Consider the following 19,565-nt stretch of genomic DNA (forward strand, 5'->3'; position numbering starts at 1 on the left):
ACTCAGGGTGAGAGATCTGGGACAGGACTCAGGGTGAAGGACATGGACAGGACAGGGTGAGAGATCTGGGACAGGACTCAGGGTGAGGGATCTGGGACAGGAATCAGGGTGAGGGACATGGACACAGGACTCGGGGTGAGAGATCTGGGACAGGACTCAGGGTGAGAGATCTGGTACAGGACTCAGGGTGAGAGATCTGGGACAGGACTCAGGGTGAGGGATCTGGTACAGGACTCAGGGTGAGAGATCTGGGACAGGACTCAGGGTGAGGGACATGGACACAGCACTCAGGGTGAGAGATCTGGGACAGGACTCAGGGTGAGAGATCTGGGACAGGACTCAGGGTGAGAGATCTGGGACAGGACTCAGGGTGAGGGATCTGAGACAGGACTCAGGGTGAGGGACATGGACACAGCACTCAGGGTGAGAGATCTGGGACAGGACTCAGGGTGAGAGATCTGGGACAGGACTCAGGGTGAGGGACATGGACAGGACAGGGTGAGAGATCTGGGACAGGACTCAGGGTGAGAGATCTGAGACAGGACTCAGGGTGAGGGACATGGACACAGCACTCAGGGTGAGAGATCTGGGACAGGACTCAGGGTGAGGGATCTGGGACAGGACAGGGTGAGGGATCTGGGACAGGACTCAGGGTGAGAGACATGGACACAGGGTGAGAGATCTGGGACAGGACTCAGGGTGAGGGACATGGACACAGGGTGAGAGATCTAGGACAGGACTCAGGGTGAGAGATCTGAGACAGGGTGAGAGATCTGGTACAGGACTCAGGGTGAGAGATCTGGTACAGGACTCAGGGTGAGAGATCTGGGACAGGACTCAGGGTGAGGGATCTGGGACAGGACTCAGGGTGAGGGATCTGGGACAGGACTCAGGGTGAGGGATCCGGGACAGGACTCAGGGTGAGGGACATGGACACAGGACTCAGGGTGAGGGATCCGGGACAGGAATCAGGGTGAGGGATCTGGGACACAGGACTCAGGGTGAGGGATCTGGGACACAGGACTCAGGGTGAGGGATCCGGGACAGGAATCAGGGTGAGGGATCTGGGACAGGACTCAGGGTGAGAGATCCGGGACAGGACTCAGGGTGAGGGATCAGGGACAGGACTCAGGGTGAGGGATCAGGGACAGGACTCAGGGTGAGGGACATGGACACAGGACTCAGGGTGAGAGATCTGGGACAGGACTCAGGGTGAGAGATCTGAGACAGGACTCAGGGTGAGGGACATGGACACAGGACTCAGGGTGAGAGATCTGGGACAGGACTCAGGGTGAGGGACATGGACACAGTACTCAGGGTGAGGGATCTGGGACAGGACAGGGTGAGGGATCCGGGACAGGACTCAGCGTGAGGGACATGGGCACAGGATTCAGGGTGAGAGATCTGGGTACAGGACTCAGGGTGGGAGATCTGGGACAGGACTCAGGGTGAGGGATCTGGGACAGGACCCAGGGTGAGGGATCTGGGACAGGACTCAGGGTGAGAGATCTGGGACAGGACTCAGGGTGAGGGACAGGGACACAGGACAGGGTGAGAGATCTGGGACAGGACTCAGGGTGAGGGACATGGACACAGGACTCAGGGTGAGAGATCTGGGACAGGACTCAGGGTGAGGGACATGGACACAGGACAGGGTGAGAGATCTGGGACAGGACTCAGGGTGAGGGACAGGGACACAGGACAGGGTGAGAGATCTGGGACAGGACTCAGGGTGAGGGACATGGACACAGGACTCAGGGTGAGAGATCTGGGACAGGACTCAGGGTGAGGGACATGGACACAGGACTCAGGGTGAGAGATCTGGGACAGGACTCAGGGTGAGAGATCTGGGTACAGGACTCAGGGTGAGGGATCTGGGACAGGACTCAGGGTGAGAGATCTGAGACAGGACTCAGGGTGAGGGACATGGACACAGCACTCAGGGTGAGAGATCTGGGACAGGACTCAGGGTGAGAGATCTGGGACAGGACTCAGGGTGAGGGATCTGAGAGGACTCAGGGTGAGGGATCTGGGACAGGACTCAGGGTGAGGGACATGGACACAGCACTCAGGGTGAGAGATCTGGGCGAGGACTCAGGGTGAGAGATCTGGGACAGGACTCAGGGTGAGGGATCTGGGACAGGACTCAGGGTGAGGGACATGGACACAGGACTCAGGGTGAGAGATCTGGGACAGGACTCAGGGTGAGGGACATGGACAGGACTCAGGGTGAGAGATCTGGGACAGGACTCAGTGTGAGAGATCTGGGACAGGACAGGGTGAGAGATCTGAGACAGGACTCAGGGTGAGGGATCTGGGAGAGGACTCAGGGTGAGGGACATGGACACAGGGTGAGAGATCTGGGACAGGACTCAGGGTGAGAGATCTGAGACAGGACTCAGGGTGAGGGACATGGACACAGGACTCAGGGTGAGGGATCCGGGACAGGACTCAGGGTGAGGGACATGGACACAGCACTCAGGGTGAGAGATCTGGGACAGGACTCAGGGTGAGGGATCTGTGACAGGAATCAGGGTGAGGGACATGGACACAGGACTCGGGGTGAGAGATCTGGGACAGGACTCAGGGTGAGAGATCTGGTACAGGACTCAGGGTGAGAGATCTGGGACAGGACTCAGGGTGAGGGACATGGACACAGCACTCAGGGTGAGAGATCTAGGACAGGACTCAGGGTGAGAGATCTGAGACAGGACTCAGGGTGAGAGATCTGAGACAGGACTCAGGGTGAGGGATCTGGGACAGGATTCAGGGTGAGGGACATGGACACAGGACTCAAGGTGAGAGATCTGGGACAGGACTCAGATGAGAGATCTGGGACAGGACTCAGGGTGAGGGACATGGACACAGCACTCAGGGTGAGAGATCTGGGACAGGACTCAGGGTGAGAGATCTGGGACAGGACTCAGGGTGAGAGACATGGACACAGGGTGAGAGATCTGGGACAGGACTCAGGGTGAGGGACATGGACACAGGGTGAGAGATCTGGGACAGGACTCAGGGTGATAGATCTGAGACAGGGTGAGAGATCTGGTACAGGACTCAGGGTGAGAGATCTGGGACAGGACTCAGGGTGAGGGATCTGAGACAGGACTCAGGGTGAGGGATCTGGGACAGGATTCAGGGTGAGGGACATGGACACAGCACTCAGGGTGAGAGATCTAGGACAGGACTCAGGGTGAGAGATCTGAGACAGGACTCAGGGTGAGAGATCTGAGACAGGACTCAGGGTGAGGGATCTGGGACAGGATTCAGGGTGAGGGACATGGACACAGGACTCAAGGTGAGAGATCTGGGACAGGACTCAGATGAGAGATCTGGGACAGGACTCAGGGTGAGGGACATGGACACAGCACTCAGGGTGAGAGATCTGGGACAGGACTCAGGGTGAGAGATCTGGGACAGGACTCAGGGTGAGAGACATGGACACAGGGTGAGAGATCTGGGACAGGACTCAGGGTGAGGGACATGGACACAGGGTGAGAGATCTGGGACAGGACTCAGGGTGATAGATCTGAGACAGGGTGAGAGATCTGGTACAGGACTCAGGGTGAGAGATCTGGGACAGGACTCAGGGTGAGGGATCTGGGACAGGACTCAGGGTGAGGGATCTGGGACAGGACTCAGGGTGAGGGATCCGGGACAGGACTCAGGGTGAGGGACATGGACACAGGACTCAGGGTGAGGGATCCGGGACAGGAATCAGGGTGAGGGATCTGGGACACAGGACTCAGGGTGAGGGATCTGGGACACAGGACTCAGGGTGAGGGATCCGGGACAGGAATCAGGGTGAGGGATCTGGGACAGGACTCAGGGTGAGAGATCCGGGACAGGACTCAGGGTGAGGGATCAGGGACAGGACTCAGGGTGAGGGATCAGGGACAGGACTCAGGGTGAGGGACATGGACACAGGACTCAGGGTGAGAGATCTGGGACAGGACTCAGGTTGAGAGATCTGAGACAGGACTCAGGGTGAGGGACATGGACACAGGACTCAGGGTGAGAGATCTGGGACAGGACTCAGGGTGAGGGACATGGACACAGGACTCAGGGTGAGGGATCTGGGACAGGACAGGGTGAGGGATCCGGGACAGGACTCAGCGTGAGGGACATGGGCACAGGACTCAGGGTGAGGGACATGGGCACAGGACTCGGGGTGAGGGATCTGGGACAGGACTCAGGGTGAGGGATCCGGGACAGGACTCAGCGTGAGGGACATGGGCACATGACTCAGGGTGAGAGATCTGGGACAGGACTCAGGATGAGAGATCTGGGACAGGACTCAGGGTGAGGGACATGGACACAGGACTCGGGGTGAGAGATCTGGGACAGAACTCAGGGTGAGGGATCTGGGACAGGACTCAGGGTGAGAGATCTGGGACAGGACTCAGGGTGAGAGATCTGGGACAGGACAGGGTGAGGGATCCGGGACAGGACTCAGGGTGAGAGACATGGACACAGGGCTCAGGGTGAGAGATCTGGGACAGGACTCAGGGTGAGGGACATGGACACAGGACTCGGGATGAGAGATCTGGGACAGGACTCAGGGTGAGGGATCTGGGACAGGACAGGGTGAGGGATCTGGGACAGGACTCAGGGTGAGGGATCTGGGACAGGACTCAGGGTGAGAGATCTGGGACAGGACTCAGGGTTGGAGATCCTGGTACAGGACTCAGGGTGAGGGACATGGACACAGCACTCAGGGTGAGAGATCTGGGACAGGACTCAGGGTGAGGGGCATGGACACAGGACTCAGGGTGAGGGATCTGGGACAGGACTCAGGGTGAGGGACATGGACACAGGACTCAGGGTGAGGGATCTGGGACAGGACTCAGGGTGAGGGATCTGGGACAGGACTCAGGGTGAGGGATCTGGGACAGGACTCAGACTGATGGTACAAGATCCAGTCTGAGAGACTGGGTTTACGTAAGGCCTTCGAATCGCTGGCTTTATTGTTAGGGACTATGTGAGGTTTGAGCTGTTTTCGAGGTGGCCCCGTTGCTGTTGAATGGGGCTGTTGGCAGCAGGCTCTCAGTACCCAACTGTTGATCTGGGTCCTCGCCAGAGGGCTGCTGAGCGGTATAGAGTGGCGCCACTCCTCCTCCAGACCTGCACAGGTAAGTTAGGGGCTCAGTTGTGCTCTGGCCACTATTGTTGAGTCAGAACCTGCACTCATTCCTTCCAATATACATCGGGCTGAAGATCTCCCTCCCCGGTGTGTTCCCACTTCCTGTAGAGCCTGTCTTGGTCATGGTAATTCCCTTTGATACCACCCCCCAGCTCCTGACAGCATATGCCCTCCCATTGTCTGAGGAGGCAGTTTCACTTCAAAGGGAATTACAGACACCTAGGGACAGAGCTCCAGCAGCTTGCCTTTCCCCAGGATATTGTCAATAAATGACGCTTGCTACCTTGTCCCTCCCCTCTCTCTGACACAGCATTAGCACCTCACTCCTGTGGGACTTGCTCCCTGGACCGAAGGCACAGAGCTCTCCCCTCATCGGCTGGTGCTGCTGTTTAGCTCAGAGAGGATGGAGCAGGCGTCAGAGGGTAAGTTCACACTGTCAGTGTATAACTTCTGTCGTGTTGTAGGGAGTTTTTCTCGTCTCTGCTCCTGCACCTGTCTCTCTGTCACATTACCCGAACCGCGTCCGTGCTGTCCATACCTTTCCCTGCTGCCTGCCGCTGATGGGATCTCAGCGTGTACTCAGCTCAGAGTTGGGGAGGGAAGGAGGGAAGTGGAAGGGATGTGGCTGGGACTTAATGAAGTGTGATGGATTGGTGGCAAGACAGTCTAAACCAAAGAAGTCAGGGTGACTAAGGGTTGAGGATGTTGAAGAACCAGAATTGGAATCAATTTATTATCACTGACATACGTTGTGAAATGTGTTGTTTTGTGACGGCTGTACGGTGCAAGACAGGAAATGTAGTGTGTAAATTACGGTGAATAAATAAATAGGGAGAGCAAAAATAGTGAGGTACTCTCCATGGGTTCATTGTTCTCTGATGCAGAGGGAGAGAAGCTGTGTGTGTGTCTCTCGTAATGAGGAGAGGGCTTGTCCTGGGTGTGAGGGCCGTTGTTCTCTGATGCAGAGGGAGAGAAGCTGTGTGTGTGTCTCTCGTAATGAGGAGAGGGCTTGTCCTGGGTGTGAGGGCCGTTGTTCTCTGATGCAGAGGGAGAGAAGCTGTGTGTGTGTCTCTCGTAATGAGGAGAGGGCTTGTCCTGGGTATGAGGGCCGTTGTTCTCTGATGCAGAGGGAGAGAAGCTGTGTGTGTGTCTCTCGTAATGAGGAGAGGGCTTGTCCTGGGTGTGAGGGCCGTTAATGATGGAGGTTGACTTTTTGAGGAACTGCCTCTTGAAGCTGTCCTCGAAAGGAACTGCCTGAAAGGAGACTGAACGCCAATGCTTGGCTTTGCAGACAGAGTCAGTGACACTGGCTTGCTCTGTCAATCAGGCAGAGGGATCCACTGGGATAATTCCCTGTATGGATGAAGCCGGGCTGTTGGTGGGTGGGGGGGGGGTCTTTTCTCATCGTGTCAATGGGTCATTGTAAAGGGAGAGACTGAAGGAGGAACTGTGTGAGGGAGACTAACCAGTGGAGAGTGGTCATCTCTGTTCGTGAAAGAACCAGTGAAGAGAAAGCTGTATGGTGCAGAACGAGGTGTGATTGGACAGGGGTGGCTCAGTATAAACTTGCAGGAGGAATTTAAAAGCAATGGGATGGGTGTGGGCCAAATGCTGTCACCATTCAGTACGGGAGTTATGATGTGGGTATTGACACCTCCTGCAGTTTTCCAAGGCTGCGCTCGATGAAAATGACATACTCTTCCTCGGCTCAGGAAAAGTGGGATCAGCGACAGACTTCAGCCTGGCTCGCAGACACCAGGTTTGCCTGTTCGCACTAGTGTGAAAATATTCTTGCCTTTTATTAAGTGATAAGTTCGCATTACGTCTCACAGCCCTGTAACCTCAGAGATAGATATCCGGACTGCTAACCCTGACCCTCAATGTCCCTCTCCCCGTTGGTTTAGTGAGTGTTTCAGCAGGTAAATTCCTGAACTCTGGAATTCTCTCCCAAAACCTCTCCCCTCTCTCCTTCAAGGAAGAGCTCCCTTGAAAACTCTCCAAATAAGAGAGTTTTTAGTCACTTATTGTGATCTCTCCCTGTGGCTCAGCATCAGACTCTGTAAAGGCAGCGTCTGGAGACGGTTTCCACTTGGAGGTGCAGTATAAACACAAGATGCTGCTGCTATTGTTGTGTACTTACAGGAGAGTGTTTGAAGGTGTAAAAGTCTGCAGTGATGGATTGTGTCTTTCTGCCTCTTGTATCTCTCTGACAGATCCACACTTGTCTTGTTCCTCTCTAAACCCGAAACACTGCCTCATTTCAGCAGGTTTTCCCGAATTTTGGAGACATAAAACTTTCTGATAATTCCAGAACAAAACTAGTAACCCCACTTTGCGCAGTTGTCACTTCTCCACGGGTGAATTGGCGAGCTCTCCAATACAGCCCTGATCTGCAGAATAGTCTGCTACCGGGAGGAAGTCACCTTGCTCCTAAGAAAGTTGTGTTCCATCTCAGCCTATTTATGCCAAATTAATACCAGTTGAAGATGTCTAGTTTCTCAAAGAGACCGTGTTAGTTAGTCCTGTGGGGATTGGGTTCTCATTGCTCCAGCCTGTTTTGCAGGGAGAAGCAGAGACCGAGTTCTTCCCGTCTGAAAAGGCCGCTGACGTTAGCTCAATGAACCGGCTCTGAGCAGCTGCCCCAGCTGGAATGCTGATTGGCCCAATGCAGGCACCAGGCTGGCCTCTAACGGCCCTGAGAAATAGGAGCTGAATTAGGCCATTTGGCTCAGCCATTCCATCATGACTGATTTATTATCCCTCTCAACCTCATTCTCCTGCCTTCTCCCAGTTACCTTGGACACCTTGGCTAATGAAGGACTTATCAACATCCTCTTTAAATATACCCAATCACTTGGCATCCACAGCTGTTTGTCGCAGTGAGTTCCACAGATTCACCACCCTCGGGCTAAAGAAATTCCTTCTCATCTCTGATGCAAACAGACATCCATCTACTGTGAGACTGTGCCCTCTGGTCCTAGACTCTCCGTCGAAAGAAAACATCCCCTCCATCTCCGCTCTAGATCTTTCAGTATTCCGTTGGTTTCAATGAGAACACCATTCATCCTTCTAAACTCCAGCGGATACAGGTCTAGATCCATCAAGCATTCCTCATACATTAACCTTTTCACTCCTGGAATCATTCCAATGAGCCTCCTCTCAACTTTCTCCAATGACAGCACATCCTTTCTTACATAAGGGGCCCAAAGCTGCTCGCAATATTCCAAGTGCGGTCTGAACAACGCTTAGTAAAGGCTAAACATTACATCCTTGCTTTTATATTCTAGTCCTCTTGAAATGAATGCTAACAACACGTTTCCCTTCTTTACCACCAACTCAACTTGCAAATTAACCTTTAGGGAATCCTGCACGAGGACTCCCAAGTTCCTTTGCACCTCGAAATTCTGAATTTTCTTCTTGTTTAGAAAATAATCTACGTTTTTATTTCTTCTACCAAAGCGCATGACCATACACTTCCTGACACTGTATTCCATCTGCCACTTCTTTGCCCATTCTCCTAATCCAAGCCCCTGCTTCCTCAACACTACCTGCCCTTCTACCTATCTTTGTATCATCCACATACTTGGCCACAAAACCATCAATACCATCATCTAAATCAGTGGCATATAATATAAAAAGAAGTGGTCCCATAGCGACCCCTGTGGAACACCACTAGTCACCTCAACTAACCAGAAAAGGCCCCATTTATTCCCGTTCTTGGCCTCCTGTCTCTCAGCCAATCTTCTATCCATGCAAGTACCATGGACTTTAGTTACTATTATTCTCAAAACCACTCCCCTGCCTCTTTCCATAATCTTTTACATCCTTACTACTCAAGAACATTAAGTTCCACTTTAAATATACCCAGAGACATGAACTTCACAACCATCTGTGGCAATGAATTCCACACATTCACCACCCTCTGGTTAAAGAAATTTCTCTTCATCTCTGTCCTAAAGGGGGAAATCCTTCAACTCGGAGGCTGCACCCCTTAGTCTTAGACTCTCCCATTACAGGAAACATCCTCTCCACCTCTACTTCAAAGTTCAAAGTAAATTTATATTAAAGTACATAAATGTCACCATATACTACCCTGAGATTCATTTCTTTGCAGGCATACTCAATAAATCCAACAACCATAATCAAATTAATGAAAGACCTCGTCAACAGGCTGGGCATCCAAAGTGCAAAAGACAACAAGCTGTGCAAATACAAAAAGAACAATCCACAATAACTGTCTGTTTATGATATTACAGGATAAACAAGCAGGAACAATTCGTTTCATAGATATTGCCATTTCACAACTGACAGAAATCAGTAAGTGAAATACACCAGAAATATGCTGAATTAAAAGAGGAAATTCAAAGACTGTGAAACATAATAGGTGGTGTTGTGGATAATGAAGTAGGTTTTCAAAGCTTGCAGAGAGATTTAGGGCAGTTAGAAGAGTGGGCTGAATGATGGCAGATGGAGTTTAATGCTGATAAGTGTAAGGTGCTACATTTTGGTAGGAATAATCCAAATAGGACATACATGGTAAATGGTAGGGCATTGAGGAATGCAGTAGAACAGAATGATCTGGGAATAATGGTGCATAGTTCCCTGAAGGTGGAATCTCATGTCTATAGGATGATGAAGAAAGCTTAAGGTATGCTGGCCTTTATAAATTAGAGCATTGAGTATAGGAGTTGGGATGTAATGTTAAAATTGTACATAGCATTGGTAAGGCCAAATTTGGAGTATTGTGTACAGTTTTGGTCACCGAATTATAGGAAAGATGTCAACAAAATAGAGGGTACAGAGGAGGTTTACTGGAATGTTACCTGGGTTTCAGCACCTAAGTTACAGGGAAAGGTTGAACAAGTTAGGTCTTTATTCTTTGGTGCTTAGAAGGTTGAGGGGGGACTTGATAGAGGTATTTAAAATTATGAGGGGGATAAATAGAGTTGACGTGGATAGGCTTTTTCCATTGAGAGTAAGGGAGATTCAAACAAGAGGACATGAATTGACAGTTAGGGGGCAAAAGTTTAAGAGTAGCACGAGGGGAAATTTCTTTACTCAGAGAGTGGTAGCTGTGTGGAATGAGCTTCCAGTAGAAGTGGTAGAGGCAGGTTTGGTATTGTCATTTAAAGTAAAATTGGATAGGTATATGGGCAGGAAAAGAATGGAGGGTTACGGGCTGACTGCAGGCCAGCGGGACGAGCTGTAATTGTTATATGAACAGGGCATTTATTGTCTGGAGAATAATATCCACAACAGTTGTCAACCCAAAGTCACTACACAATAGCACTAAGTAATTCAGCCTACACAGCAATATCTACGTAAATCTTCAGAAAGCCACCACACTAAACACCACTAGAACAGTCTGAAAGTTCCTAGCGATTGAGAAATGAGTGTGCTTCACTATGCCCACCCTGGATCTCAGGGTTTACAACCTTGAGCTGAAAAAATAATCCAGTGGCTCTGGGCCCTGTGTGAGGGGGTGGCCTGATTGAAACCTGTAGAATGGTGAAAGGCCTTGATTGAGTGAATGTGGAGAGGATGTTTCCTATGATGGGAGTGTCAAAATAGAGGGGTGTCCTTTTAGAATGAAGATGAGAAAGAATTTCTTTAGCCAGAGAGTGGTAAATCTGTAGAATTCGTAGCCACAGACAGCTGTGGAGGTAAAGTCTTTATGTATATTGAAGGCAGAGGTTGATAGATTCTTGATTGGTCAGTGCATGAAGGGATATGGGGAGAAACCAGGAGATTGGGGTTGAGAGGAAAATTGGATCACCACGGTGGAGCAGACTTGTTGGGACAAATGGCCTAATTCTGCTCCTATGTTGTATGAGATAAGGATTCCTTGAAATTGAGTCCATAGATTGAGGGAACAGTTCAATGATAGAAAAACATATAGAAGCATAAAAGACCTACAGCACAATACAGGCTCTTCAGCCCACGATGCTATGCCAAACATGTACTTATTTTAGAAATTACCTAGATTTACCCATACTCCTCTATTTTTCTAAGCTCCATGTACCTATCCAGGAGTCTCTTAAAAGACCCTATCGTATCCACCTCCACCACCGTTGCCAGCAGCCCATTCCACACACTCACCACTCTGGGTAAAAAACTTACCCCTGACATCTCCTCTGTATCTACTTCCAAGCACCTTAAAACTGTCCCTCTTGTTAGCTATTTCAGCCCTGGGAAAAAGCCTCTGACTATCCACATGATCAATGCATCTCGTTATCTTATACACCTCTATCAGGTCACCTCTCATTCTCTGTCGCTCCAAGGAAAAAAGGCCGAGTTCACTCAACCTATTCTCATCAGGCATGCTCCCCAATCCAGGCAACATCCTTGTAAATCTCCTCTGCACTCTCTCTATAGTATCCTTTCTATAGTTTCCACATCCTTCCTGTAGTGAAGTGATCAGAGCTGAGCACAGTACTCCAAGTGGGGTCTGACCAGGGTCCTATAAAACTGTAACATTAAGCTCTCTGCTCCTAAACTCAATCGCACGGTTGATGAAGGCCAACGTATCGTATGCCTTCTGTGCAGGTTGGGTCAAGTTATCTATCCCCTTTTGTTCAAGAGCCTAATGGTTGAGGGGTAATATCAGTCCCCGATGAGGACTGGTTCACGGACCTCATCGTGTTCCTGAACGTCGTGTGAGTCCTAAGACTCCTATACCTTCTTCATAATGGCAGCAACGAGAAGAGAGCATGACCTGGATGGTGGGGATCCCTGATGATAGATGCTGTTTTCCCGCAATAGCATTTCATGTAGGTGTGCTCAGTGCTGAGGAGAGCTTTACCTGTGATGGACTGGGCTGTTCAAAGGTGTCCTCATACCAGGCCATGATGCAGCCAGTCAATATACTCTCCACTACACATCTGTAGAAGTTTGTCAAAGTTTTAGGTGACCTGCTGAACCTTCACAAACTCCTAAGGAAGTAGAGGCACTGCTGGGCTTTCACTTATGTGCTGGGCCCAGGAAGGCCCTCTGAAATTATAACACTGAGGAACTTGAAGTTGCTGACCCTCTCCACCTCTGATCCCTCAATGACAACTAGTTCATGGACCTCTTGTTTCCTTCCCCTGAAGTCAATAATCAGCTCCTTGGTTTTGCTGACATTGAGTGAGAGGTTGTTCCAGCACCACTCAGCCAGATTTTCAATCTCCCTCCGGAATGCTGATTCATCACTATCTTTGACTTGGTCTACTACAGAGGTATCATCAGCAAACTTGAATAAAGTATTGGAACTGTGTTTAGCCACCCAATCATAAGTATAAAGCGAGTAGAGCAGGGGGCTAAGCACACAGCCTTGTGGTGTACCTGCGCTGATGGAGATTGTGGAGACGTTACTGCCAATTCAAACTGACTGGGGCCTGCAAATGAAACGAGGATCCAATTGCTCAAGGAGGTATTGAGGCCAAAGTCAAAGAGTATTGATTAGTTTTGAGGGGAGGGCAGGCCTCTCATCTAGTACTTTCTATGTTCAATGAGAACTTCTCCCCCACCCCCATTCTTCTAAATTTCAGCAAGTACTGGCCTCGAGCCGTCAAATGCTCCTCATATGTTAACCCTTCCATTGTCAGGATCATTGTATTAAACCTCTCCAAAGTACTTCTTTCCTTACATTTGAGGCCCAATAGTGCTCACAATACTCCAAATGCAGTCTGACATCATTACATCATTTTTTTTTATGTTATAGTTCTCTCAAAATGAATGCTAACATTGACTGAACTTGCAGGGTAATCTTTAGGAAATCAGTAGTTCTCTCCTTTATCCCCTCGACCAAAGTGCATGATCGTACGCTGTACTCCAACTGCCACATCTTTGCCAATTCTCCCAATCCTTCTGCAGGCTCTCTGTTTCCTCAGCAATGTCTGCCCCTCCACCTATCTTTGTATTGTCTGAAAATTGCCCACAGAACCATCAATTCCATTATCAAGATCGTTAACAAACTGTTTAACACTGACCCTTGAAGAACACCAATAGTCACCAGCAGCAAACCAGAAAAGGTTCCCTTCATTCCCACGGGCTGCCTTCTGCCAGTCAGCCAATCTTCTATCCATCTGTAATACCCTGGCTTTTATCTTCTTTAGCAGCCTCGTGTGTAGAACCTTCTAAAAAATCCAAATCAAAAGCATCCTCTTTGTCTATCCTGTCTATTCATTCCTCAAACAATTTCAACAGATTTGACAGAAAAGATTTACCTTTAAGAAAACCATGCCATCTTCAGCTTATCTTCCAAGTGCCCCAAAACTTCATCCTTAGTAATGGAGTGTAATATCTTGTCAATCTCTGAAGTCAGGCTAACTGGCCTATAATTCAATTTCTTTTCCATCCCTCCCTGAAAGAGTGGAGTGATATTTAAGTTTCCCAATCCACTAACTTTTGTAATATAGTAATTTGCTTTGGCTTCCCTTGTCAGCCACAGTTGCCTCATCCTCACTTCCTCTGCTTTGGGATGAACCAATCCAGTTCCTTCTGAAATACTAGCAGAAACTCCAGCCATTATTGTTCTCCTGTCATCCCCCTCCCCTCCGCACACCACACTTATTGTTGGGATCTTACTGGGTCTAGCACTGAGGAACTGTGCCCCTCATTCTTGCCTGAGGGCAGGGTCTTGTCATGAGGCACCGTGGTTGGCTCAAGGCCCATGCCTCAGGCCAGAGCTCTGGCCATTTCCAGTCACTCCCCCATTTCTTTCATCAGTGTCCAAGGTGCATCAGGACCCCAGGGGGTTGGGCACGCAGGCCGAGACCTGGAACGGCGTTCGGGTGACCCTGGAGGACCAGGCGCTGTGGCAGAAGTTTCACCAGATCGGCACTGAGATGATCATCACCAAAGCGGGCAGGCAGGTTTCCTTGGCTGGGGTGGGGAGAGGGAGGGGCTGGGCAGGACCAGGGAAAGGAAGGAGTTGGGAGAGCCAGAGGAGTGGTGGGTGATTACCAGTAGAGTGGGTGGAGAGGGAGGCAGTCAATGAGGTTTTGGGGGAGGTGGTATGGATTCTCTCTCACGGAGGTGTGGACCATGTCCCACGGGGGTCCGAGGTGAGCTGCTACCCTCCCAGGGCAGACTGGGGCCCCCATATGGAGCAAAGGCTATGGGTACTGGGCCCCTGAGACCCTACAAGGGTCAATTGTTCTCAGGAGCCATGATTTCCAATCACAATGCAGGGCCGCAGTCACCACTGAAACCCCTCACACACATGGCGGGACCCCATCACCCACAGACAGGAGTCCCGGCTGCTTGGCTAAGACCAGAGAGGAGGGAACACTGAGTGAGGGGAGGCAGATGTGTTGGGCATGAAGTGTCTGACGTGCTTGGTGGTGTTTTTCTTCAGGAGAATGTTCCCTCAGTGCAAGATCAGTGTGGCAGGCCTGCTGCCCTTCTCCAGGTACATGATCATGGTGGACCTCGTGCCTGCTGATGGGATGCGCTACAAGGTGAGTGGACGGGAGACGCCAATCGCAATGTCAAGTTTCACTATGCAACATCAACTGTCCATTTCCCAAAAAGGATGCTCTCCATCCCTCCCGAGTTCCCATGTAACTCCATGTTCCGGGGTACTCTGCTTTCCCCTGCCTATTCCCCACAGCCTCATTGGTGGGCTCTAGCCTGACAGTGGGAGGGACAGCGGATTGCCTTCAGTGAAGTGCTCTGAGACCCTTCTCCTGAGCCCAGCGGGATTTCCAGGTCATGAGGCAATGTGCTTGGGGCAGGCGAGAGCCTATGTTGGGCCAAGGGACACCTTATACGAGATTTTGGACTCTTGATCTCATAATCTATCTCATTACGGACCTGCTCCTGCACAGCGCCTTCTCTGTAAGACCATAAGACACAGGGGCATAATTAGGCCATCTGGACCTCCCTTTGGCTGAAGAAATTTCTCCACATCTCTGTTTTGAAAGGGCACCCCTCTATCCTGAGGCCATGCTCTCTTGTCCTAGATTCTCCCACCATGGGAAACATCCTTTCCACATCTACTCTGTCTAGGCTTTTCAACATTCGAAAGGTTTCAATGAAATCACCCCTCATCCTTCTGAATTCCAATGAGTACAGACCTAGAGCCATCAAACGTTCCTCGTATGATAACCCTTTCATTCCTGAAATCATCCTTGTGAGCGTCCTCTGGACTCTCTCCAATGCCAGCACATCTTTTCTAAGATGAGGGGCCCAAAACTGCTCACAATACTCAAGGTGAGGCCTCACCAGTACCTTATAAAGCCTCAGCATCACATCCCAGCTCTTGTATTCTAGACCTCTTGAAATGTATGCTAATATTACTAGTGAAATTTAAGAGACTACTAGACAGGTAAATGGAGGAATTTAAGGTGGAGGGTTATATGGGAGGCAGGGTTTAAGGGTCGGCACAACATTGTGGGCCGAATGGTTTGTACTGAGCTGTATTGTTCTTTGTTCTTATTACATTTGCCTTCCTCACCATTGAATCTGCCTGCAAGTTAACTTTTAGGGTGTTCTGCACAAGGACTCCCAAGTCCCTTTGCATCTCAGATTTTTGGATTTTTTTCCCCATTTAGAAAATAGTTTGCACATTTATTTCTACTACCAACATGCATGACCATGCATTTTCCATTTTCCAACATTGTATTTCATTTGCCACTTCCTTGCCCATTCTCCTGATCTGTCTTAAGTCCTTCTGCATCCTATCTGTTTCCTCAAAACGATCTGCCCCTCCACCGATCTTCGTATCATCTGCAAACTTGGCAATAAAGCCATCTATCCCATCATCTAAATCATTGATATACAGCATAAAAAGAAGTGGTCCCAACACCAACCCCTGCAGAACACCACTTGTCACTGGCAGCCAACCAGAAAAGGATCCTTTTATTCCCACGCGCTGCCTCCTACCAATCAGCCAATGCTCTAACCATGTTAGTAACATTCCTGTAATATCATGGCTCTTAACTTAGTAAACATCCTCATGTGTGGCACCTTGTCAAAGGCGTCCTGGAAGTCCAAATATACAACATCTACTGCCTCCCTTTATCTATCCTACATGTAATCTTCTCAAAGAATTCCAACAGGTTCGTCAGGCAGAATTTTCTCTGAAGGAAACCATGCTGACCTTGTCCTATATTGTCCTGTGTCACCAAATACTCCATCTCCTCATCCTTAACAATTGACTCCAACATCTTCCCAACCACTGAGGTCAGACTAACTGGTCTATAATTTCCTTTCTGCTGCCTCTCTCCCTTCTTAAAGAATGGAGTAACATTTGCAAATTTCCAGTCCTCTGGCACCATGCCAGAGTCCAATGATTTTTGAAAGATCATTTCTAATGCCACCACAATCTCTACCTCAGTACCCTACCTCACAATCAGAACCCTGGGGTGCAGTTTATCCCTAGGGCGATTTGTGTACTTTTAGGTTTCTCAGCTTTTTGAGTTCCTTCTCTCTTTGTAACAGTAACTGCACCCATTTCTCTTCCTTCACACACTACAACATCCGACACAATGCTAGTGTCTTCCACAGTGAAGAATGATGCAAAATACTCATTTACTTCATCGGCCTTCTCCTTGTCCCCGTTATTATTTCTCCTGCCTCATTTTCTAGTGGTCCTATATCCACTCTCATTTCTCTTTTATTTTTAACATGCATGAAAAAAATTTTCCTATTCACTTTGATATTGTTTTCTAGCTTGCTTTCATATTTCATCTATTCCCTTTGCTCTCTGTAGGTTTTTAAAATCTTTTCAATCCTCTGTTTCCCACTAATTTTTGCTTTGCTGTATACCCTTTCTTCTGCTTTTATAATAGCTTTGACTTCCCTTGTCAGCCCCAGTTGTATTATTTTACCATTTGAGTATGTCTTCATTTTTGGAATACACATGTCCTGCACCTTCCTCATTTTTCCCAGAAGCACACACCATTGCTGCTCTGCTGACATCCCTGCTATCGACTCCTTCCAGTTTTACTTTGGCCAACTCCTTTCTCTTACCACTGTAATTTCCCTTACTCCACTGAAATACTGCTACATCGGACTTTACTTTCAAGTTTCAAATTTCAGGTTTGAACACAAGCATATCGTGATCACTGGTTCCTACAGGTTCTTTTACCTTCAACTCCCTAATTGCCTATGGTTCATTACATAACACCCAATCCATTATAGCTGATCCCCTAGTAATCGTTATAGATTGTTATTATCTCAGCTTGTTCTACCTCAAAGCACTGTGTAGTGATTGATCTGCATGAACAGTATGCAAGACTGTACCTCTGCAGATGTGACAGTAATAAGCCAGTTCCAGTACCGATACTTTGCTCTCTCTCTCTCTCTCCCCCTTGCGCAGTGGTACAAGGATCAGTGGGGTGTAGCTGGCAAGTCGGAACCGCAGCCTCCCTGCGTCACCTACATCCACCCCGATTCTCCGGCCCTGGGTAGCCACTGGATGAAACAGCCCGTTCACTTCCGCAAGCTGAAGCTCACTAACAACACGCTCGATCAGTCTGGACATGTACGTGGTGCTCTCTGCTTTCCAGGTCTCTCCTCCAGCTTCTCCCAGTCTTCCAGCATTCCCAAGGCATGGAGCAGGAATGTGACTTGGGACGCGTTGCCCCTTGTCCCACTCCGTCCTTCCTGCACAATCACAGTTCCGAAATGAGACCACTCCAATCCAGTAACTCTCCTGAAACAAGACCCAATTGCTCCCAGTCCGTCTCTGCTGCTTCTGGCTCCCAGCCTCTCTCTCTCTCTCCCTCTGATTCCCAACCCCTCCCTCTCTGATTTCCTGCCACTATCTCCCTTTCTAATTCCCACACTCTCTCTCTCCCAGTCTGATTCCCAGTCTCACTCTGTCATTCTCATTCCCAGTCACTCTCCCTCCCTCCCTCTGATTACCAACGCCCCTCTCTCCCTCCTGCTGATCCCCAGTGTCTCTGTCTCTCCCCCTCTGCTTCCCAACCCTTCTCTTCGGCCGGAGCCGGTTGCCATGGTGAAGGAGGTTTGGGACAGAGCCTGATGTCTCTGTGTGGTCCCAGTAGTGTGATGTCCGTTCCAACTGCCCGGCACTCCATTTACAGACCATGTTCATGTTTGTGCTGTGTTTCACATTATGCTGCTCTCTATATACAGACCCTACCCTGACTGTGCTTGTGCTGTGTTTCAGATTATGTTGCACTCTATGCATCGTTACCAGCCCCGCTTCCACATTGTACAGGAGGAGAATCCATCCGGGGTTCGATGGAGCATCTCCCAAACCTTCACCTTCCCGGAGACGGTCTTCATGGCAGTGACCGCATACCAGAACGAGAAGGTGAGGCTGAGTGGGAGGTAGCCCGGAGTGCCCAACTCAACTCCTGGAGACTGAGGACGGGTCTGTGGCTCCAATCGCCTTTATCCAGGGGTCTGTGGGAGGAGCCACAGGAGCAGTCAGCGGGGGGGGGGGGGGCATGTCCAGGCAGGTATATGTAGTTCACCACACCTGCATCAAAGTGCTGAGTACAGGTGTTGGGGTGTTACCTTGAAGCTGTGTTGACATTGCTGAGGCCTAATTTGGACTAATGAGTGCAGCTACCAAAAGGAAAGATATCAACAAAATTGAATTGAATTGACTTTATCACTTACATGGTTCATATATATGAGGAGCAAAAATGTTTACATTACGTCTCTGTCTAAATGTGCAATGTACAATTTATAGTAATTTATAATAAGTAGTATGTACAACAGGACGGTCAATATAACATGGAAATACAGTTGTGTCGACATGTTAATCAGCCTGATGGCCTGGTGGAAGAAGCTGTCCCGGAGCCTGTCGGTCCTGGCTTTTATGCTGCGGTACCGTTTCCCAGATGGTAGCAGTTTGTGGTTGGGGTGACTTGGGTCCCCAATGATCTTTCGGGCCCTTTTTTCACACCTGCCTTTGTGGATGTCTTGAATAGTGGGAAGTTCACATCTACAGATGCGCTGGGCTGTCCGCACCACTCTCTGCAAAGTCCTGCGATTGAGGGAGGTACAGTTCCCACACCAGGCAGTGATGCAGCCAGTCAGGATGCTCTCAATCATGCCCCTGTAGAAAGTTCTTAGGATCTGGGGGCCCATACCAAACTTGTCCAACCATCAGAGGTGAAAGAGGCGCTGTTGTGCCTTTTTGAAAGAGCACAGAGAAAATTTATAAGGATGTTACTGGGGGATGAGAAGCTGAACTACAGGGGAGTTTGCATAGGTTAGGTCTTTACTCTATGGAGCATAGGAGAATAAAGGGACATTTGATAAAGGAATACAAAACTATGAGGGGTATAGATAGGGTAAACACAAGCAGGCTTTTTCCACTGAGTTTGGGTGAAGTTGAGAGAACACACGCGGTGAGGGTCAGTGGTGGAAACGGTGACAATTTCAAGTTCTTGGCTGTCAACATCTCTGAGGATCAATCCTAGATGCAATTACAAAGAAGGAACGACACTGG

General features: G+C 49.5%; 1 protein-coding gene across 1 annotated transcript in view; it reads left to right on the forward strand.

The window, feature by feature from the left end:
• The first annotated feature begins 5,026 nt into the window (after positions 1-5,026).
• tbx16 (T-box transcription factor 16) overlaps positions 5,027-19,565 on the forward strand; it is a 346,022-nt gene continuing 331,483 nt past the window's right edge. The window contains exons 1-5 of the mRNA XM_059983503.1: positions 5,027-5,135; positions 13,856-13,997; positions 14,487-14,589; positions 17,454-17,618; positions 18,270-18,416. Of these exons, the coding sequence (XP_059839486.1) occupies positions 5,027-5,135; positions 13,856-13,997; positions 14,487-14,589; positions 17,454-17,618; positions 18,270-18,416 (666 nt within the window). The remainder of the gene's footprint in view (positions 5,136-13,855; positions 13,998-14,486; positions 14,590-17,453; positions 17,619-18,269; positions 18,417-19,565) is intronic.

Source organism: Hypanus sabinus, chromosome 10, assembly GCF_030144855.1.
Source record: "Hypanus sabinus isolate sHypSab1 chromosome 10, sHypSab1.hap1, whole genome shotgun sequence".
Lineage (NCBI taxonomy): Eukaryota > Metazoa > Chordata > Chondrichthyes > Myliobatiformes > Dasyatidae > Hypanus > Hypanus sabinus.